This window comes from Pteropus alecto, unplaced genomic scaffold, assembly GCF_000325575.1.
Source record: "Pteropus alecto unplaced genomic scaffold, ASM32557v1 scaffold87, whole genome shotgun sequence".
Taxonomy (NCBI): domain Eukaryota; kingdom Metazoa; phylum Chordata; class Mammalia; order Chiroptera; family Pteropodidae; genus Pteropus; species Pteropus alecto.
This window is the reverse complement of record NW_006443225.1, coordinates 13,675,707-13,698,809: the sequence shown is the minus strand read 5'-3', so window position 1 is coordinate 13,698,809 and position 23,103 is coordinate 13,675,707. Positions and strand designations below refer to the sequence as shown.

General features: G+C 39.1%; 1 protein-coding gene across 5 annotated transcripts in view; it reads left to right on the top strand.

The window, feature by feature from the left end:
• The first annotated feature begins 51 nt into the window (after nt 1–51).
• Nucleotides 52–23,103, top strand: part of EYA1 (EYA transcriptional coactivator and phosphatase 1) — a 145,615-nt gene continuing 122,563 nt past the window's right edge. For 2 of the 5 annotated variants that reach the window (XM_006924024.3, XM_006924026.3), the window contains exons 1-3: nt 52–646; nt 5,747–5,796; nt 7,346–7,473. In XM_006924024.3, the coding sequence (XP_006924086.1) occupies nt 7,350–7,473 (124 nt within the window). In that variant the 5' untranslated portion in view covers nt 52–646; nt 5,747–5,796; nt 7,346–7,349. The remainder of the gene's footprint in view (nt 647–5,746; nt 5,797–7,345; nt 7,474–23,103) is intronic. The other 3 variants (XM_006924025.3, XM_006924023.3, XM_015598585.2) reach the window with 2 other exon arrangements.

The window sequence follows — 23,103 nt, the reverse complement described above, 5'->3', positions numbered from 1 at the left end:
TTTTTAAGCAGCAAGGTTGAGTCAGACCGAGCAGTGTGCTCCTTTCAATTGTTGCATTTAAACCAATAAGGTTAGGACAAGAGAATAGCTGTGGTTTGCGTTGCAAAAACAAGAAAGAAAGAAAGAGAGGAAAAAAAAAAAGCCCCGAGGCTCCACGGGCAGACCTACAAGGCTGCGCAAACAAACCGAGGGATGCGATTCTGCCGTTCCTTTGTCTAGGGCGCTCAGATGCTATCAGCTGCTGCTGTTTGGTGGGGCCGCAGCGCGGGGCTCAAGGCGGTCTCTCCACAGCACGGTGGGAGCTGATGGCTCCGAGTCTGGGGCGAGGGAGAGACTCTCCAGTGCCACTTCCGACTCTCAGCCTTCCTGTCGCCGGCCGCTGTGGCGGTTTTCTTTCTGGGGAACGCGTTTTCGCTCAGTCGCCCGGCAGCCCGCGCCTGCAGCAGCGGCCAGGCGGCTGCGCCCGCGGCCCGGCTCGCCCCGCCACACGCGCTCCGCTCCCAGGAGCGCCGGGCTCCGCCACCAGCTCCTAAGAGCCCTCCCGCGTCCTTATCCAGGAGCAAAACTATGTCAGGAATGGAGGTTTGCTAAACCAGAAAATTCGGAGGAGCGCGTTAAACTGGTGGACGCAGCAGATGTAAGCGCTGTAAGTACAAGCTGACTGTTTGAAAAATTGTAGTGACTGACAACAGCTGTCCTGTGGGCAAAGCTCAAGATAACAGGAGCGCTTTTAGTATTGTTTTGATTTCCTTTAAAAGGAAAACATGAGGGCATGGGGAAGATTATGACACTTTGTACCTAGTACGTTATGAGCCACAGGGTTCCATCATGAAAGTGTAGTTCTTAACCCCCAAATTATCTGAGCGATTAGAATCATTAAGAGCTGATTATAAATTAATTGTTAACAATTACTTTTGTCATGATCCATATCACATATATTGCACGGCCGTAGTCTTATAAGGAGATTACTTCATATCTCTTCTGAATTGCACAAACCTCAACTATTTGTGATATTGAATAAAGCGGTGTATACGCATAGATACATCCATCGCACCAGGCAGATAACTTTTCCTACACACGTCAGGACGATATGAGAAAACAAGGAATTAACATTTTGAAAGGACAAGAGATAACAAAAATAGATACCACTTTTTAAGGAAGGAAATCCTTTTACTTCAATAAACCAGTTTCTCAACCGTATTAAACAGGCTCATCTTCAAAAGGTGAAATAATAAACATTTGCCAAATTAATATATTTTTTCACTTATCGACACTTTATAGGATTTTAATGGACCTTGAAATCAGAAACAAGGTTCTTAAATTTTGAATTACCACTTAAAATATTTGTCATTCAGACTCCATAGATGAATTGCTAATGACTCATGGGCTTGTATGTCTTGGGAGGAGTTTTTGAACACATTTAAGCATACATTTGCAAGAATTCAGTAAATTCAGAGCTGTCATTGAATTTAGACAAGCGTTTTTATGTTTCACTTTTTAAAAATGACAAGGGGTAACAAAAAGTCGATAGTTAAGCACACAGTGTAGTTGTATAGGTTTGGGCTTGTTTGTTTTTTTTTTTTTTACAGTGTCTTTCAGAGTAGGTTTTATTTGAGGCTTGTGTGTGTTTTTGCCCACCTTTTGGGTTTGAGAACATGTGTACATGAATAGTCATGCTCTTTTTTTTCTTTTGCATTATCAAATATTTGATATTTGACTTTCTTGCTGCTTGAGTTCTCCTCAGGCCCAAGTATTCAGTAGATGAGCAAGTAGCCATGGATTTTTAGTCATGAAAACTCTTCGCGCTGACAGAGAAGCCTAATTCAGCCAACTCTTCAGTTTTAGAGGGCCAAAGGGAAGTCATTTGCTATATGAGATTCACAGACATGATCAATGATTTTCTCAAAAGAAAATTATTGGAATTTGAAAATTTATTAAGAAAACTTTTAAGAAATTTATTAAGAAAACTTTTAAGAAAACTTTGGCAAGAAGAAAAACACTTCCATTGAGAATAAATCCACTTCTCCCATTTAATTAGATGTCAAAAGTATTTCATTCAACATTTTAAATACGAATTTTGAAAACAATCCTTTAAAACTATAGGTAGAAGCAGTGTCCTTCAAATACTTGTTTTTGTGTTCAAGGGGACTGTATCGTCATTTTCTTTAAATGACATACTACAAAAATAACACCGCATATTACATTAGAAATCAGAAATAGTATCAAAGCAGTCATTTTACGGACTCTGATAAGGAAGGAGATAAGTGTTACAAAAGTTTATTTCAATTTTAGGTTCAAGTTTTTATAACAACATTGACACCATAGGTGGAGATATTGATTGAGTAGAGTCTTAGTAAGAATATAGTGTGATTAAAAAGCAGACGTATGCCTAAGGTAACATTGCCATTGTCTTTCAAATTTGGGAGTGCTCGGGTTGATCTGCGGTTGGGCGAAACTAGCTCGCTGCCAACTCTATTTATTTAGATAAGTTCAGTACTTTCACTTTGAAAATTTCTTTTTAGTTTGAAAAAAGGAAAGTTTAAAATTATAGTCATTTTATAAAAATTGCTTCTAGCAAGCAGAAAAGCCTGTGGAAAACCCATAATTTAGACAAGTACCTACGTTTTATTTGCTCTGTGCTGCTGAGATTTAGAATCCCTTTCCATTTACAGTTTACTTTTCACAGAACATTATTAACTTTTTGGCTTCATACATGATCTTCTGTCAGATGCTTTTGATTTGTAATTTAGCAAAGTATAATAAACAGTGCAAAAGTCATGAATTTTGCTCTGCATCCTGAGCTCTGTGGTAGGGAAAATGTGATAAAATGTGTACCTTAAGTCTTGTTTGATGATCTCTCAAAGCAAGTTTGCCTTCTGGAAATAATTTCTGGGGTTGAAGAGCATGGTATTAACAGATTTAATGTGGCTATTCAATGGATTGGCGAAGTACTATGAGAGGTTTAACAAAATGAGAGAGACAAATTGAACATCAACAAAAGTTACATCTGTGAAGAATTATAAATTTAATTAGAAAAAAGGCAAACTTAAAAGACCTCATTAACTAATCAGAAGTCAAAGTTACTAGTTTAGGATTCTTGAATTTAACTTCTAAGTTCTGTTATCTTTTTTTCTCTCTATTTTCACAACTCTGTCAGTATGCTGCTGTGGGTATACTATACAAAGAGTTTTAAAAAGCATTAAAGTGAAATGACTTCATTGTAATGTAAGATGGCCATGTATAATATTATGGGAAATATTTCTGCACTCAAAGGAGCATTTGAATTAAAAATACTAGGTTAGGAGAAGACAAGAAATATATTAAGTTTATGGACATAAGCAGAAAATGTAAGTTTACTGAGTGCCTAACAGCATTTTTCCTGAAAACCATGAAATAATTTTTTCTCTTTTGAATGAAAATATGCCTAATTGCCTTTGAAACTCATTACGGTTTTAGACCTAGAAAACATTGAAACTTCCAGAGAGATTGTCAGACATAAGAGAAAATCAGCACCAATCAGAAATAGGTGTGCTTTCTAGATAAGTCATTATAAGAATATGTTTCCTTACTGCACTGTAATCTTGTACTACACATAAAAACTAAAAGCATGTGAAGTGTAGCATTTTGTAAACTGTAACTAATTTTGCTCACATCTGTGTCTAATTGTTGTCTGCATTCGCATTCTTGAGAGTAGATTTATTTTTCCTGGACCACGATGTGGATTCAGCTGACCAGCCTAAGTGAGGATTAGTTGTTTTAAAGTTATTTTGATTAAAGAGTCATTTTTAAATACAGTAACACACAACACATGGTTTAAATAATACTTGAGACACAAAAGAATATATCTGAAGTATACTTAATGAAATGAAGATCATGGATGTGGACTTTCAAAAATTGTGGTATATAGAAAGTACAGTAGAGACCCAGTCAAGTCAGCATAAAAGAAATATGTTGTGAAAATACATTTTTTTCCAGTGAGAAAATGTGTTAGAATCATTCTTATTTTGAAGTTCACTTTATTAACAGTTTGACTTTGAAATTTAAATGGTAGGTTAAACCTCAAATGTAAATAATCAAACTTTCAAAGTATACGATGAAACTAAAATTATATTTCCAAGATCATACTACCTAGCTAATGTTAAAATAGGAATGTATTTTAACATTTTTAACATTTAACAGAAAGTATGTTTTACATACTCTTTCACATAATTAAGCCAAGAGAGTTCTTAAAACTAAGTTTTCACCTGTAATACATTCCAGGGGTATAAAAGTGGAAAAGAAAAAAGAAAATTTATCCTTGAGGCATATTGCTGCAGTTTCTAAAGGAAAACTTTAGAAAACTCTTGTGTGAGAACATTAATTTTAACAAAAAATTGCAGAAGCCTGTTATCCCCAAATGACATATCTACAGGCATTAAAATTAAATTTCCATTAAATGCTCAGGCATCTCTTGAAAGTTATTTTTCATCCTTCGCATATTATAGAAAAGCATACCCAGCCATTTCAAGTAACATTACACCAAGATATTTAGATTTTAACAATGCTTCATTCTTGCCAAAAGGTAGTATCTCTTAATTTCATAAATCATAATTAAAAAATAACAGGACTCCGGGGAAGTTGGTTGGATAACTTTAATGCCATTTGAGATGCTCGAGTTCTCATCTTTGTTTCGTAACCCTAATTGATGTCGGTTCAGGTTGAATGAAGATGCACATCAAAGATTTGGAATTTTGAGTCCTTTCAAACGTTATGCAGAATACCCTTTACTGTTAAGGCAGGCGTTAGCCTGAGCTTGCAAGCCGGCAGCCCACCTTCACCTGAGTTTCTCACCTGCTGGCAGTTTGCGCCGCCTCTGAAGGAAGGGCAGTGACTAGCGCAGCCTGCCAGCCTGTTCCATTAGCTGTGCAGAGACGTCCCGAAATACAGATTCATCTGGAGATAAAAGACACCAAAATGCTGGCTGACTGGGACACTGAATTGATTATTAAACTATCCATCCTCTTTCCCGGGTTAAAAGATGGAAAAGTAAAAAGCTGACTGCTTTTTCTATTTTACCAGGTGATGAGAATTCAGCATGAGCTGAATTTTAAATTTGCATGGGTAAATGAGCATATGCCCAATGGTGAGACTCGGGGTATGAAAACTTGCCTTTGCCATTTATAGTTCATCCAGCACGACCGGAAAGTTGCCCAGAAGCTGTTGCAGCGAATGTTAAATGACAACTAGTCAATATAGGGGCAAACAACATCGTGATAAGGATAAGAAACTCTCAGGAGTTAAAGGGGTGGGCGGGAAACTGCATTTCAGCCGGCGATAGCAGAAGATGAAAGATCTTCCGAGGATGCTGGAGGATGACTCCTCGGACTGCTGCTGCGAAACACACTCATTTTGCTAATAGCAATTATTTTCCAGGCACCTTTTCCAAGCTGCCTGGGCAAGGCTGCTTTGCATGTTGATTGGGGGAAGGGTAATCCCGTTTGCAGCTGTCATAGGCCAGTGATGAATCACTATCCAGTCATTTGGCTGCCTTCCCCCCCTGACACGGGGAGGGGGGTAGACCTGCAGGAGGAAACAACAGTAGAGACCTCAACTTAAAGACAATATGCCTTTCACTGCTGCGGTGTCCTCCTCTTTCTCTTTTGGTTTAAAGAGAGCATTGTCGTTCCCAGCCATGTGCTCTGTGTAATTAAGAGCTGACACTGAAGCGGAGTAACAACAGCCTCTAATTTTTTACCCCTGATCACAGGTGCAAACATCTCAAACCAGTTCAGATGTTGCTGTTTCCTCAAGTTGCAGGTAAGGATATTGTTGATATTTGACATTTTTGGAGATTACCTTTCTGTGACCCATATCTATTTTTGTCTAGTATTTCTTAATTATTTCTATTAATAGCAACAGCCTCTGTTGGAAATTACTTAGCAGTGTGTGCATGTGTGTGTGTGTGCGCGCGTGCACGCACGCTTGTCAAACGTTTTGAGTATGTGGGAAGGGAATAGGAGCCTGGGTTTGAAAATGATTATGGGCTACAGTTTCTGGAGCTAAGAAAACTGTGAATGTGTAGTAAGAATTAGGAGAAAAAAAAATTGAATTTTAAACCATTCGTAGTTTGAACGCAGAAGATTTGGGGAATAAAAACTCACTTTAGAAGGAAAATGGTTCACATTAAGCCATTCTAAAAACTAACATTTACACTCAGTAAGTGCACCCTCCAAACTAAAATGAGTAGCTTTTATTGACCTGGAGAGGGTGAGGAGCAAACACTCCTAGCTGCAGATATGTTATATTAAACGGCTCCTCCCCTTTAAGAAACACAAATGAGAAATAAAGCGAATGGGCCTTAGATTTTCCAAAACTTCAGAAACAGAATGGTATCCGATTTGTTTGTCGTCACTTTAAACCCTCTTCTTCACCAGTGGGACATTGAGTTTGCGTGGACAGTTGTGCAGCTGTGAACATGAGTACGGCTTCCGTACCTTTTATAGGATGAGTGACTGTGGAGACTCAGCTCTTTCATAGAGGGGGGTGAGCTAGCCGTTTTTGTGTGGTAAAAATGCACAGACAGAGAGCTGAAGTAGAAGTGTTAGTTCCCTGAGTAGGTGACAGTTGAGGTATTCTGAGTGCTAATGCTCACGGGGACTCATTGCACGCTGGCCTTATCCCTTTCCAATTGGGCACGCTGTATGTAATCCACAAAGCAAACAAGTGAGCCGACTTCATAATGTTTTAATGCTGCATTTGTTTCAAGGGAAACAGAGGAACAATTAAGCAGTTTGCCAGAGTAAACACATGCATCAGGACTATCTCATTCTCTGTCACTAGACTATGGGCTTCGAGTGTTTTATTTGGTTTGGAGACCCATTAAATTACAGTTGGGTGGTAAATTATAAGGAAGTACCTAGTGCTAATTTACTAGATAAAACAGATTCCATAGAAAAGTGATTTTTTTTTCCTCTTGTACCTGTCCACATATTTGTCTTTAAAAAAAAAAAAAAAAGCCTTTTTTTAAAATATAAAAGAATGACTGCTTTTTAAAAAAAAATTAAAATAGATGTAATTATCTCATTGGATCCTGTGACTTGAGCTACATAAGAGGAAAAAAAAATAAAGATTTCTAAAGCTCCAGGTGAATGTTTGGCTGGATAGGTAAGGCAGGTGACACCTTTCAATACTACATGTTATTGAAAGGGTGACTGAAGGTAAAATGTAAGATGAACTATTTCGAGTCTAGTAGATACAATGGGACTTTTGTGCAAATGTTTCAAAGAAGGTGTCAAGTCGTTAGCGCATTAAGTGGTGGTGGTATGAATTTGGTACATCTGTCAAACGGAAGGCTTCTTGTCTCTAGGTCGATGGAAATGCAGGATCTAACCAGCCCGCATAGCCGTCTGAGTGCTAGTAGTGACTCCCCCAGTGGCCCCAAACTCGATAACTCTCACCTAAGTAGTAATTCCATGACTCCCAATGGCACCGAAGGTGAGTGTCTACGTCTCACGGTCACTTTGCACCTTGTTTCTTCGTCAGTGTGCGCTTCGTTATGAGTTCAGTTGTCAAATCCATGGACCTGCTGTTCTGTTTCCCTTTAGGTGATGTGACTTATGGTGATATCAGTATTCATCATTAGTTAGGAGCCTCACGTCACTGGATTGTGATAATGTTACATAGACTGGTTTTATTTTGCATAGATGCATGGATATTTAATATACACACCATACGTATGGTGTGTGCATAACATTTTTAACCTTTGTATTTTATCTCCTTGTTGACAGTTCTCCACAGCACAGTATTCATTTGCGTTGTTTTGCTTTATAAATAATGGAAATTTAGAATTTCTTTTATTTTACTTTGTTTTGTTACTAAATATAACCATTTGTTACATTTAAACACTTATTTAAATATAACATTGGATTGTTTCTAAATATCAATAAAATAATTTATGTGCCTAGTGTTCTTGTGGCTTTGGCCATTAAGTTATAAATAAGTAAAAAAAAAAAAAACCTTATTGTTAACAAATATGCAAGTTCATTTGGATGACATACAAAATTTGTTTTCTTAAAGGTTAACCATACTAATATTACAATTATTTTTGTATAATTACTACATGAACATTTTGTGGATGTCATGTAAATAAAAATACATGCTTTAATCTACATATACCTAAGTCTAAACATATAAGCCTGACTATATATGTATCATAAGCTATTATTCACATTTATTTAGGTACTGTGTATGTTTTTAAGGTTTTAGCATAAGGATATGGTTGCATTGTATTTACTTCAACCTTAGCCTACTGAAAAATTACTTCTTCACAGATATTTTTGCTTATTTACTCCCTACTAAACCTCTGGACCTTGATGAACTTAGAGCATAAGTTTCACTAGAAGTCGAATTATCCATGTTAGAATTCCATGCATAAACAAAACCCTTAACCATCATTTCCCAATCACCATGGTGATCTTTATCACATTTCTTAAAAATAAACAAAACTAAATGCCATAAAATTGTTTGTTTGCAGTATTCCAATTATGTATTAGTGAAGGCTTTGAGACTAATAACAGTATGAAATTTATGATAATAGAAAAAGTATAAAATCAGCTGTTTTCATGAGACGTCTTAATTTTTATACCAACAGTGATTGTTTTTAATATGGAAATAGACTATTTTTTGTTTGAGTAAATACTTTCATTACCAGTGTCCAGTGTCAAAAGTAGAAACTTTGCCGATTTAGCAAAAAATTAGTCTCTGGATAAGGCACCTTTTCACCTGAAACTCTCCCCATTTTGATAGTTGATCAAAACAAAATTTAGAGGAAAACAGTCCTAGCGCTCAAGTAGGTTTTATAGAGCAAGTGAAAAAGCAAGCAGTCCTTTCTTCTCTCCTTGGATTTGGCTTCGGGTGCAAGCATGGCCACCGCAAGGTGCAGACTGGGTGGGCGCAGTCACGGAGACCACCGCAGGTCCCTGGGCTGGCGGGCCCCGTTTCCTTGTGCAGGCACCACTCACGAGAGTGTCAGGGGGGCCAGAGGTGCAGACAGTCACTCTCATCACTGAAAAGTCCAAATAAAACAGTCACTTAAAAATGAAGAAGACTAAGTACATTAAATTGTTTTGCTTAATAGACTATACCTGTACATATTGGTAGGGTTAATTTGAAATAACAGTAGTTAATGTTCTTATATATGAAGAAATGAAATAGAGAGTGGGACGTTTCATTGGGTCATCATTTATGGGCAAATTGTCTCCAACAAAATAAGAACCACCCAGTATTGAAACTGAATGTGTGTTAGGGACTTCTTTCTCGGATGGCTTTGCGTGAATGATGGATGTATGGTTTTTTAAGGGCAGGTCGACTGATAGTATATTTAAGTAGTTACATTTCATAGCTGATCTCACGTTGACATTCAGGAATACGTGTTTTATAAGATTTTTGTGTAACCAAAATAAGTTTAAAATAGTAAAATATTTTAGACAATTGTGTAATCTGCTGAGCCATTCAATTTGGGAAATACTTTAGAAATTATTCCATATCTTAAAAACAATCTTGATTATCATATGTTTTAGAAGTGAATTTTTTAGACCAATTTCAGATAAATACAAGTTACTCATCTCGCTCCATTTTTGGTGTACTTTGCAAGGGTTATAGTAGTTAAAAAGTAAAGTTAGGAAGTAGCAGTATAAATTATCCAAAAGAAATAAATGGATTTTTAGTCAATCTACTGGGATATTCAATTTTATTTTAGTATATAGTTTGAAAATACAGACTCGAACTTTCTTCACGATCTATGTTACATGCCTGTTTAGATGCAAACAGTCAGAAAGTTCTAGGCTATTATTAATTCTGAATCAATTTATCATGACACTGATATGTTCTGTGATGCATTGGCTTCCTTCCTCTCAGTCACCACTAGAGGAGTTAAGCTTAAGATTAGTGAAGTCAGAATATCTGGCAAGCTTCTCTGGGATATAATCATTATCGGTTTTCCTATTCTTTCTTTGAAAATCTTATGTATTTTGAAACCAGCAGTGTTTACCAATGAATTAGAAAAATGAAAAGCAAGAAATTCATTATTATTATTTCACAAGGTGTTTAAAATATCAGTCCCCTCCCCTAACTCCCTAACAAATAATTCTAGCTTTATCTGCCATATGTACATTAAGCAACTTTACTGCAGCCCAGTTGAAGCGGATCTCCTTAATTAGGTCAGCAAAGCTCCCACTTAGTTTACAGAATTGTTGGCTTTGCCCACATTTATATAGATTGTCTTAGACCCATTTTTTTTTTTTTTTTACTTCCTGCCACCACTTGTCCCTATAACGAGGCTAAGAAAACATGAAAATCTCCTGTATCAAAAACCATAACTTCATCTGAAGAACAAACAAGAAGGGAATGGAATGGCGAGGCAGAGAATATTAAGTTTCTTCTTAAGTCGGCTGCCAAATTATCATAAGACTCAATGTTTGTAGGTTCTGTACTCACAGGCTAGCGCCTATTTTCATGGTTCATCTAAGGGATAAAGACAGAAAGACACTGAGCTGCAGCCTCAAATATTGTGCTTTTTCATTTTCTAGATGAAATGTTCTTAGAATAGTTGTTTGACTGTTTCATATTTCAAAAGTTTCAACTATTCATATTTTTATATTCGAGTCCAACCTCTCTGAATTGTTTTGGTTGCAGTTAATTATTGGTTCCACCCAGTATATAAATCTTGGAATTATAAAACGTAAACAGGTAAAAATATAAACTAGTTGCATAAATGAATGCTTGACTTGCATTCAGAAAGGCACTATTAGAAGCGATATGTTTCCAAGTGAATTAATAAATATTTGTGACTATTAAACTATTAGAGCTTGACCTGGAGGAGACTAATGGATGGTTATGAAAACATCAATTGTGGCTTTTCTTTTAACTGTTTTTCCTTGTCTTTGGAGCAGTTAGGCTTCCAGGACAGGATGGAATAGAAATGTCTTATTAGAGAGATTGTTAAAGCATAATTTTTAGGACGGGCTTTTTGGTGGTGATGCTTTTTTTTGGCGGGGGATGGGGGAGAAATAGCAAAGCATCAGATCTGAGAGGGTTTCCAACATGTGAGTGTATGTTCAAGCCTCAGTTTGATAGAGGCTGTGTGTCGTGTGTGTGTGTGTGTGTGTGAGAGAGAGAGAGAGAGAGAGAGAGAAGTGGCTGAGAAATCTGCAGAAGGACTCAGAGCTGGAGCAGTAAAAAGAGTTTTTATTTACGTACCTCATTAAGGCCTTGTTTGCAAAGCAGCGTTTCTCTCCATCTTTGTTTTCTCTGGTTGTCCTAAGTCCCTGGGAGCCTGAGATCGGTCAGTTCATATATTGCTAGTTTGAGTGTTTATTTTTGGTTATCTGGGTGTGAGGAGAGGGCAAGGGCAGAGGAAGAGGTGTGAGCAAGCGGAACTAAGAGCTCTAATTCTGTTTTCTCTATTGAAGATTTAGATTCAAACTCAAGAAGAAGTTTAAACTTAAGGCAGATGAATTTGCCTTGAAGTGACATAAAACCAGATGCCGTTGGAATCTTCACTACAAATAGGGTTTCAGGAATTCTGATGGTAATTCAAATAGTAATTTTGAATTGGTATATCGGATTTCCCAGATGATAAGAGATACAATCTTGAATTAGGTGGCTACATTTTCTGCATTTTAAGATTTATTTGTGTATTGCGTATTTTAAGATAATAGGTTAATTCAACTTCATATCATCAGAAGTTATTTTAAAGTTGTTTTATCGTTTCTACAAAGCTTAGAACACTAACAAGTGCTCTGAAGTTGTTTTTCTCACTGTAATTTTAATTTAGTAAAATACAGTTATATCCAACTAGAGTATTTTAAAGAAATCTTATGAGAAACATGTAAACTAGAGCGAATGTGTATAGAATTACGGTTTGAGGCTGCATTTTAAAGGCTATATTTATATATTTGTGGTCAAATATTCTGTTGTCAATAGAAAATGGTAATCTAATTTTATTGTTTACATTCTGCACATGATTTCATTTTGAGTAAAGGAGTTTTTCTAAGTGGCATTTTTAGAGTTTGTCTGTTGCCACAGTATGTCTTTTATAAATTATTCTTTAGCAAAATCCATGAAAGGATGAACAAAATAATTTGTTTGGATTTAATATTTGCCTGTGCAGTGTATGGGAATAATTATCACCTGCCTGTTGCTAATAAATAAAAATAATGGCTAATTTTTATGAATAACTTACCATTCGTCATTACGCTGACCGTAACCCATGATTTATTTCATCAATCTTCAGAAAATTCCTTTGAGATCGCCAACATCATGGTTAAGAGGTTAGATTTGAATCCTAGCTCCATTTACTAGCTGCGTGAGTGCAGGCAAGTTAGCTTTTGTGTGGTTCAGTTTCCTCATCTGTAAAATGGGTTAATAGCATGACTCAATCAGGCTGAGAGGATAAGTAGAACTCATAAGACATTTGGAACTTACTAAGTGCTCTGTGTCTATTAATGTCTAGACCATATGTAAACACTAGTCACTATTTTACACACAAGAAAACTGAGCCTTAGGAAGTTAAACGCCAAGTTGAAAGGCACATGGTTTATGATTGGCACCGCTGGTATCTCACCTGGTACTTGAATCAAGTTCGGAGGCCAGAGCCTGGGTTTTAAAATCCCTGTGTTATTCTCTGGAGAGAATATGTGATTCCCATCAGCTGCCAGTGCCCTTTCTAATACCTTCATACCAAACGCTGGTGACTTTGCTGCCACATTGGTGTCTTCATGACTGGAGAACACCATTCTCTAGCAAACAGCTGTGATAGGATCAAGGACAGAGGCTCGAATGGCAAAAGGACTTCAGTATGAGGACAACTCCCGAGGGTGGTTATGCTCCGGTCCTTAAGTCCTTGTTTGTGTGAGTGTGCGAGATTTCTTCCTGGCGCACACATGAGCAGCATAATGCATCAGCAGGTTAGCTTTTAGGGGATTGTCTCCTACCAATTTTCAAAGCTTTTGACTTAATTATAATTCCATCAGCCGTCCGTCCATGTTAAGTCTCTCTGGGATCAAACAGCTGGGAAGTCGTCTCTGCTTTTCATTATACGTCATTCCTATGTGCGCACTCGGAGCGGAGCGGTGTTGCTGTGAAATTTAAAACGCAGCTGCAGCTTTGCTACTGCTCAGGTAAACGTTTTCTACCTCAGAAAATATTTTTAAGTGTGTGATAAATTTGGTCACATTTCTCTTGACTTTGAGAACCAGGTGATATTAACCAAGCAAAACTCAAAAAGAAGCGTAAATGGACGTGGTTCCATAGTGTAGAGGTCAGCACGTCTGCTTTACATGCAGAAGGCCCTGGGTTCATGCCTCAGTGGAGCCACGGTCCCTGGTCTACGGCCATGCCACCCTGAACAAGCCCAGTGTCTGATCTCAGAAGCTAAGCAGGGTCGGGCCTGGGGAGCGGTGTTGCTGTGAAATTTAAAACGCAGCTGCAGCTTTGCTACTGCTCAGGTAAACGTTTTCTACCTCAGAAAATATTTTTAAGTGTATGATAAATTTGGTCACATTTCTCTTGACTTTGAGAACCAGGTGATATTAACCAAGCAAAACTCAAAAAGAAGCGTAAATGGACGTGGTTCCATAGTGTAGAGGTCAGCACGTCTGCTTTACATGCAGAAGGCCCTGGGTTCATGCCTCAGTGGAGCCACGGTCCCTGGTCTACGGCCATGCCACCCTGAACAAGCCCAGTGTCTGATCTCAGAAGCTAAGCAGGGTCGGGCCTGGTTAGTACTTAGATGGGAGACCATCTAGGAAGACCGCATGCTGTAGGCTTAAATAATAAGAATAAGAATAATAAAAGAAGCATAAGCAGCACTTGTTAGGGGCTCCATCAGCATAGCAGGGGCCCAAGCCGAGAGCCAGGAGCACTCTGGGTGCATTTTAGGAACAGCAGGTTGCTCCGTGTGGCTGGAGGGGAGAGAATGACGGGGTGTGAGAGGTGACGACGTCAGGGTAAGGGCGGCGCGTGCAGGCCCTGGTAGGTTGGCACAGGCTCTCTAGCCTGCTGTATGTAGCTGACTGGATCTTCCACAGTCAGAGTGGGAACCCCGATGCTTGTTGCCTGAGACTAGGCTTGGGGTTTCTAACGAGCCAGGCTTCTCGATAACTAAGGACTTGCTAGACAGCTTTCGCCTACTCCCAGGACCTGACAGTTCAGGGAATCACACTTCTGTGGCGTCTTTCTCCTGACTGGGCTGGAACTTTGGTACAAGCAGCAATACGTTTCCCTAAGAACGTCCTATCTGTGGGAAAAACTATGGTTCCCTCCCGGGACACCTGTGGACCTGTAGTGAGTGTTAGTATTTAGGCTAAGTCTCATCCCTTCGCTCATGGATTCCTTGCTTTGAGTAATTTGTAATTTCTTACGATGGTCAAGGATGCCTTGGGGTGAGCAGTATATAGATAAAGTGGTGTCAGTGTGTATCTGTGTGCACGTGCACGCTTGTGCACACACATGTGTGTTTTCTCACTTTGCTTACTTGGAATAAGTTCGAAGAGTAATTCATACTCTCTTTGGCTCCAAACATACAATCTAATATAAAAATATATACATAATCACAAATTTTCCAGTTCTACTTTGGGTAGGACGGAAAGTTTTCTGTCACCTTATTTTAGCCTCAAAAAAGTCAGGATAACTTCCTTGTATCTCATTTGAAAGAGTTTAAGTAACTAGTCTGTTTACATGGCATATTATCTGTGTTGGAGATGAGATTGAAAGGCATGTGAGGCTGATTTCAAAGCTCACATTTTTTACTCTCTAAAACCAAAAAGCTTGGTTCTTACTGAAATACTTTATCTGCCTGAAAAAAATTTTGTTACTTACCTAAGATTATGATCCAATGCAGGAAACATCCATTTATATGTATGTTTCAACTGGCAGAGTCTCTAGGTCCCTTAAAGGCAGGGACAGACCTATTCTCTGTTGTGTCCTCAGCATGTAGCAGTAGGCTTGGCAGCGATTAAACAGTCAACAAATATTTGTTGAATGAATGCCCCCATAGTACTAAGCAAATAATGCAGGAGAGGCTCATGAATTTCATTTACAAAGCATTACCAGATTCTAAAGCCCATTTTTCAGATATTTGACAGTGATCATTTCACAGACCAATTCCTATAGTAGTCATGGGCCATCCATGCAGAGAACATCACCGTTAGCATTGCTGCTGATTTTGAATTTGATCTCTAGCAACTGTCCTGCATTTGCCCTGGACTGTTGAACTTAATAGTATTTAGCAATGACAAAGCAACTTCCACATAGTCCAAGAAACAACTGAATGATATAAAAATCAGGCAGTTAATACACTTTGGTTAGTATCCTTACATGATGATAAGGAGTCATGATTGGAGGTGCATGTCTTTAAGGTGGAGAAAAATTGCAGGAGCAAGGATTACCTGCACACCACAGTGAAAATAATATATATATAATATAGAAGAATATGTATGATACGTAAGAATATATAGCACACAGTGCGTCCACCATTGTGTTGCTAATTCATTCAAGAAACATTGCGATAGTGTCTAGAAGTTTACCCAATACCATTCTTGCCGGGAGACGTGCATAGTCTCCTGTGATTTGCGCTGTCGTCAGGTGACCACCGTACCTTATGATGAGGGCTACATTCCGCAGAGGAAGAGGGGCCCTTAATTAGGACCGAGGCGACCGAGGATGAAGGACAGGGTCAGCACACTGGTAACACTTCACCCGAGCCTTGAAGGGACAGGTGGAAAACACTGGTTGCCAAGCCAGCAAGGGAGGGAACGCGGATTATCCAGCTGAAGCAAAGACAGCCCCAGCCCCAGTCCCAGGGCGCTGTGTGTGTGCGCGTGTGGCTGTATTTTGAGCGAAGTGCACAGAGATGGGGCTAAGTCACCCAAAGCAGGTGACGAAGGGCCTTATGCATGAGGTCCAGGGGTTTGGATTCAGTCCTGCAGGGGCTGGACAGCCTAAGACTTGTGGAGAGGGGAGCGGCGTGGTTGCGTCTGTGTTTCAGAAATACACTTGGGTGGTATTTTGAAACTATTTAAGGGGTGGGTGGTGAGAAAAGTCTCCAGGTGAGGAATGAGAGTATTTTTATCTGAAATTATGTTCTTATTTATGCAATATTATTTCAGCACAAATTTACATCTGATACTTGCCTTCAGGAAAGTGAGGAATGAATAATATTAAAAATATAGGAAAGCAGTATGGCATGATGGTGAGAAGGTGAATTTTGCACTCGGACTAACCTGGGCTGATAAATCACAGTCCAGCTTGTTTACTTCACCATACAACAGACGTGTGGGTTTGAGAAGCAACAGGGCAGGGAGTTGAGAGAGGGCTCTGGAGCCAGGCTGTCCGCTCTGCCACTTACCAGTTAGTCGTGTGATGCCGAATAAACACCTCACCGCTCTGCGTCTCTGCTTCCTGGTCTGTAAAAGTAAGGTCATAGTAGCACCTACCTGCAGGGTTGTGAGGATGGGTGCACGAGTTGGAAGAGCACTTGGAACAGCATGTGGCTTCTGGGAAGTTAATACCCATTGGCTTTTAATGTTATCATTATCATCTACAGTCTCTGAACCTCTGCTTCCTCATTGTAAATTGGAGATGGCACCTTTATCACAGGGTGTTGGGACAGTTAGTCTAAAATGCTACGCACAGTCATTAGCATCTACTACATGCTCAAAATTAGTAGCTATTATTAAGTAATAGGAAATGTTATATTTTATAAGACCATGTCCATTGGGACTGGCTGTTGTGGCGTCTCCATGGGAGGAGAAGATATTTCCTCCTCCTCTGAGGTCCGTCCCATCACCCACCTAATAGCCTTTGCGGGTACTCGGAATACCTGGTGTCCTCATTAATTTCTCACTCAATTAGTACACAGTGCGGGTAGGGTTTATGTCCGGGTGCTCTTGTGAGTTGGTGAAGAATGGGAAGAGATGGGGAAAGGGTGTGATCCGAGATGGACATTTGGTAGGTTGATTACATTTTAGGCAAGTACACCATTTTTCCAACTTGATATGATTGAGGTTCTGCGTCCAAGCCAGCTCATCTGCTTCCGATCTTTGTGTGCTGGTTTATCATCCGCTAATTTGCAACATGAACTGATACACGTTTATTCAATGCCCTGGTATTCTGGGGCTTTCCCGTTGCTGTGTGTTTTATTGATTGTTCTGATATCCTTGTGAAGAATGATGAAGGATGATAAAACCCTAATCAGAAAACGTTTGACTTTTCCATGGTTTCATAGAAGGTATGATAATTAAAGAAATCTGAAACTAGCTCTGTGACCTTAGTTTTTCAACATCTTTAAACTGCAGTTTCCTCATCTTTGAAGTATGATAATGTGATATCTCGTAAAGTTGCTGTGAGGAGCAAACCAGCTGTTGCTTGTAAAGAGCTTAGCACAATGCCTGGCATGTAGTAGGTGCTCAATAAACATAAACTACTTTTAAAATTCTTACTTTTCCATACTAAAATTCTACTTAAATATCGCCTATGCCAAAAATCGAGAATCTTATATTGCTACCTGGGGGGATATTAGAATGGAAGGAATGTTTTCATATTGTTGTGCTTTGCTTCCGTGATTATAACAACCTAAAAAATTTAGATCCCACTTTGGAATCTAAATGGAGGCAGCTGTCAAAAGTCATCCAGTGGCACATTAGGTTTTGTGCATTTAATTATATATGAATTTTACATAAAACAAAAAGAACCATAAACAAATATGAACTCTAGTTAATGATATGAATACTAAAGTGTTTAGGGGAAGTGTATTGTCTCTAACTTATTTTAAAATGTGTGAAAACTAAGATGATTTTATGAGGAATAGATATGGAAAAGTAAATATAGTAATATGCTAATTGTGGAATCTAGATGGTAGGTTTATAGATCTTCACTGTATAATTTTAATTTTTCTGTATTTATAAAAAATTTCTATAATAAAATGTGAAAAAAAGTGAACCTAAAATACTTAGCATGTCCTAGGAAGGAAACATTCGTTTAGTTTTTACAGCATACAAAGAATTGACCACAGTCTGGTTGGGGGAGACAGGACTTATAGAAAATTTGACAAAAACTAAAAGGTTATATAGTATGTCACTTAAACTACGAAGGCGAGGACTTTCGGTCTGTAGCTTAGCGGTCCCCAGGAGGCACAGAGCTGGCACCAAAGGTCAGCAGATTCTTTTGTGCAAAATCTTTGTAGGATGAGGAAATTAATAGGCTACATATTAATTTAACTTATTTTTCATATATGGATGCTCTGTTTTTTTTTTAAGATATGGGTTTTCTTGTCTGAAAATTTGCAGTAGGCTTTTATCATCATGCATTTTCTCAATCAACAGATTAAAAATAGACTATCATCTGGGTTCTGAAATATTTTGGTGTTAGAAAGAGGGTTTCATTCTCAAGAAGGTTAGAAGCCACCGATCCAAACAAAAGTGCTCTCAGAGTTCAGGAAAAAAAAGAGCTCTTCAGCTCCCTGAGGTCTGGCCTGGCTTCAAGAAGGACATGGAATCTGAGCTGAGTGTTGGGAAATGGGTAGAATTTGAATAGGTTGAGAAGAGATGGAATGCATCCTAAATGAAGGAGCAGTAGGAACAAAGGTAGGATAGTTCTGGAGACTGGAAGAGACCAGTTAGAGCTGAACAAGGAAGTGACAGTAGGTGAGGGTGGGAGGATCAGCTGGAGCCAAACTGAGAAGGGCCCAAGAATACTAGGCTAAGGCATTTGGTTGGGCTTCATCCTGGAGCCAGTTGAGAAGCCACCGAATATTTTGAGCGAGGAATTAATATGATGAAAGCGTTGTAGGTATTAATCCGGCAGCAGTTTCAAGGACAGATTGGATTGGGGGAGAGATGAGCAGCAGTATGGAGCCTCCTGTAATCTACTCAGATTTTGTGTATTAGGAATCTGAGCTGAGGTAGCAAGAATGAGAGTTGCAAAAAAAAAAGAAAGAAAGTGGACTTATACATTTCAAAGGAGCAGTCCTGCCACATACCATTTCGGCTCATCCTTTCCCTAGCAGGATCACAGAAATGCCTCCAAATAATCTATTAACTCACACACACACACACACACACACACACACACACAAAATCAACTGGTCTAGACCTCTGCAATCAGTCATTGCAAAATGCTACTCCAATATGCTACACTTCCTGTGAATAACAAGTTTTGTAATTGACTAACATTTTTTGTTGGCCACGCATACCCTTAAGGTTCAAGATTAGTCTATATGTGTTGATTTGGTTTTCATAAGATTGTACAAGGCATGCTATTTTAAAGAGCTAATATTTTTCAACCTTCTTTTAAGAAAGAGGATGACTCGAACTTTAAAACTTTGGAGAGATAATCATATGCCAGACTATAGTGCTAATTCAAACAAATGGATGCCTCCTTTTCTGGATGGGAATTGACAAAAAACAAAACAAAACAAAAAACAAAAGAACACATTTGTTTCAGGGATATAGATACTCTTGGATAAAGAAGAAATAGTTAAATGGCTATTATATTCAATTATATGCCTTTAAGATATAAAATATATAAATTTAGGAATATTGCTCTTTTCCACTTTTATACTTCATATAATAATTTGATTCATTCTCTTCATATGCCTTTGGTATCTTTCGATGCCACTTCTTGAGTCATTTGGCATAGTTCTTAAAAACAGACATATCCACTTCTGCTTCTTGAATGAGAAAGAGTACTCATTAAATCTGTGAGTTGAGTCCCGACTGTAACATAACATTACAATGGTTGTGCTTTTCTCCTTTTCCTTTGTCTTACAGGTTTATCTTAGGTATCTGTACAGCATACTCATGTGCAGTGTAGCTTTTTAATTCTTTTAGGGCTTCTTTACAACAATATCTAATATTTGCCTTTGGATGGTCATGCCCCATGAATTATTATTAAATCTCTGGAATGTATTTACTTCTTTTTGCTCATTTAGGCAGGGTCCTTTCTAAATATACAAAAATTCCAATGACTGATTTTACTTTATGCTAATGTGTCCAAGGATTCTTGTTCAGAATCACAGGCAGTGCCCTGTAAGTGACAAGCTTTACAGAAACCTGAACATAAATTGATGGAGTGATAATTTGGGGGGAATAAAACTTTACCTTGTGTTCGAACATATACAAATTTTAATTGCCTTAGGCAATGTGCCCGGGGTATGAAGTCAGTGATAACCTGTTTTCTAAGTCAGTCGTTCATTTTTACCTTCATCTGTTCCCTCAGTGGGTATTGAGCTCCCACTATGTGTTAATCATTGTACGAAGATCTGTAGGGATATAGAAAGATGTTGTTCCCATGAAGAAATGTATAATATATTAAAATGGATAAGACTATGAAATGGAAAATGAGGTAAAATGGGAAATTTGTTCAAAGGTGATAACAAACTCCGATTTAGCAGCTCAAGGAGAAAAACACCCCTGAGTAGCAGATCAGGCAGATCTTAACAAAGCATGTGGTTTGTTAAGATCTTGAAGGTTAAACCTTGAAGGAACGGTGGGATTTTGTCAGATGGAAGTTTTGTAGAGTATTTAATGCCAGAGGGAAAGGCAGTAGCAATGCCGTGGAATGAAGGGAGCGTTGAACATCTCGGTAGGCCAGTTTGGTTTAAACATTGACTATATATAAGGACGTGCGGTTCTTTTTCTGTAAAATGGAGATGATAGTGTCACACAGTATAGGTAGGACAATTACATGTGACTGTGTATTTTGTAATTCTCACATTCTTTTAAGTTACTAGTTGTTGTACAAATATAAAGTGTGTGGTGGAAGAATTAAGAAGTAAAGCAAAAAGGGAAAAGAGAGCTTGGTCTTAGAGTGTCCAGGGCCTTACAAACACGACTAAGGAATGGTCACATAATTCAGGAGAAAACAGACTTACTGAAGACCTCAGAGCCAGGACTCACTCAGATCTAGGCTGTAGAAAGATGAATATCTCTGCTTAAAGTGCAGTGTGCCCAGGGGTATGAAGAGAGAATGGTGGCTGAAAGGCAGATTTGCCAACTTTTACAAGAGAAGAGCTGTAAGATAATTAAGATAGTGGCTGGGAGGTTCGAAAGAAGATGGTCTTGACAGATTGGAGTGGTAGACGCTACAGATTTGGCAATAGAGTGTGAAGAAAGAGGAGCCGAGAGAAGTCAGGGAGAGAAGAAAAGTTTCAGTCTAGGTGGCGTGACCATTCCAGAGGGGTAAGCCGAGGATTTTATGTCTGGGCAGGTTGGGTTGACCCTGATCCAGGCAAGTGCATTGCATCAGTGGGATGTGGGGATTGGTCCCTAGGAAAAGGATGTGCGTGTAGACAGAGATTTGGGAGTCAGCTACATGAAGGTGATTTTTTAAAATTTATGGCAAGGAAAGAAGTGATTGTGAGAGCAAATTCAGACCGGTAAGGAGCAGGTGAAATTATAGAACCACAGAACAGGCAAAGGAAGAGAACCTAGAGAAATAGACATATAAAAGGCAAAAAAAGAGAGATATCGCTGTGTTGATCAATGACGAGAAAAGTGTCAGAGTAAAGCCCATTCTACAGAAGGATTAAGGAAAATCAGGATTGAGAAAAGTTTGAATCGGGCAATTTGGAAAGTCCTTTTAGTAAAATAGTAGCTATAAAGGGAGAGTGCAAAGGCTTAGAGAGAGAGAGTAGATAAGAATCTGAAACACATTTTCAGGAAACTTGGTGACGAAAGAAAGGGGAGAAGCATCATGGTGACGAAAGAAAGGGGAGAAGCATCATGGTGGAGAGAAGACAAAAATGAGGAGGGACCTGTCTGTAGGTGGAAGGGAAGTAGCCTCTTGAGATGGAATGATTGAGGATGTTGAGAGACCAAGTAACAAAATAATGGACTCTGGTCACAAATCAGGTGTGGAAGTGACACCAACAATGAAAGTGTAAAGGTTAACCCCGCTCAAGGACAGGAACGCTCCACTGAGATTAGCCAGCAGGGAACTGGGAGACGGTGCAGGCGGGTCATTGCAAGATTTACTGCCGCGTCAACGTTCTTGATGAAACAGTTGGTGATGGCAAATAAGGTGTGATTCGGGGCCTTAAGGAAGGTGGAGAAGACTCAATGGAAACTGTTTCGGGTACAAGAAATGGAAAAGGGGGATTGCGAAGCAGCAGGATGGCTCAAGAGAGTATAGAAGGCGTGCATTTCCGTGAAGTGGGTTAGCCTACAATTGTGGCCTCTTCTCCCGTGCTCAGCCATCCAGAACAGCAGCCAAAGAGTGAACAGAAGGAGATCGCCAATCCTGGGACTAGAGTTTGGCAAAAAAGATGCTTGGAAAAGTGAGACAACATAGGATTTTAGGGCGGGAGCTCTGGGTTCCAGCCTGGGCCATTGAGGCTGGAGTGGTTTGAATAGACAAGGTGACCTGATAAATAAGTCTGACAGAAGTGAGCAAATGCGAAAGGTGACAGGTGACATTTCTTGGAGGTAATGCAGTTCTAGCCAGTGGTGTTCTCAACCATTTAATAACCAAAGTGGAATGAAGATAGAAGAGATGGACAGGATCATAAAGGGTAGCAGAGGGATGGTGAGCTGAGGTTTTGAAGTCCTGAGCATTACAGCGGGAAGCAAAAAGGAAGACCAAGCAAGCGTGTGCCAAAGACAAGCTGCACTGACAGTTAGAAGAAAAGTTCTGAGATAAGCTTAGATCCTGCTTGAGGAGCATCTGCTTCTAACCCAGGTGAATTCTTCCTAACACTAAGGCTGGCTCCCAGCCCAGCAGGCCGAGCTGTCCTTTGGGGATGAATTTGCTTTAACTGTCCGCCACATGATGAGAAATATAACTAATGAAATGGACCGAATTCTTCTCACCTCTGGTCAGCCTGTCATCTTCCTGGAGATTATATGATAACAACATTCCAAGTCTAACTAGAAGTTGCTTGCTGAGCACAGGGTCGTGGTGCAACAGGTTAGCTGGCTGATCTTGGTAGCTAATGTCACCTGCTCCAATGGTCTGATAGATCTCTCTTTAAATTTATGGTAAAGGGAAACAGGTGTCTCTCTTCATGGGCCAGCTACAGTACACTCAACCCTAAACAGTGGTAGAGAGACGCCTACATTTCTCCTGGAA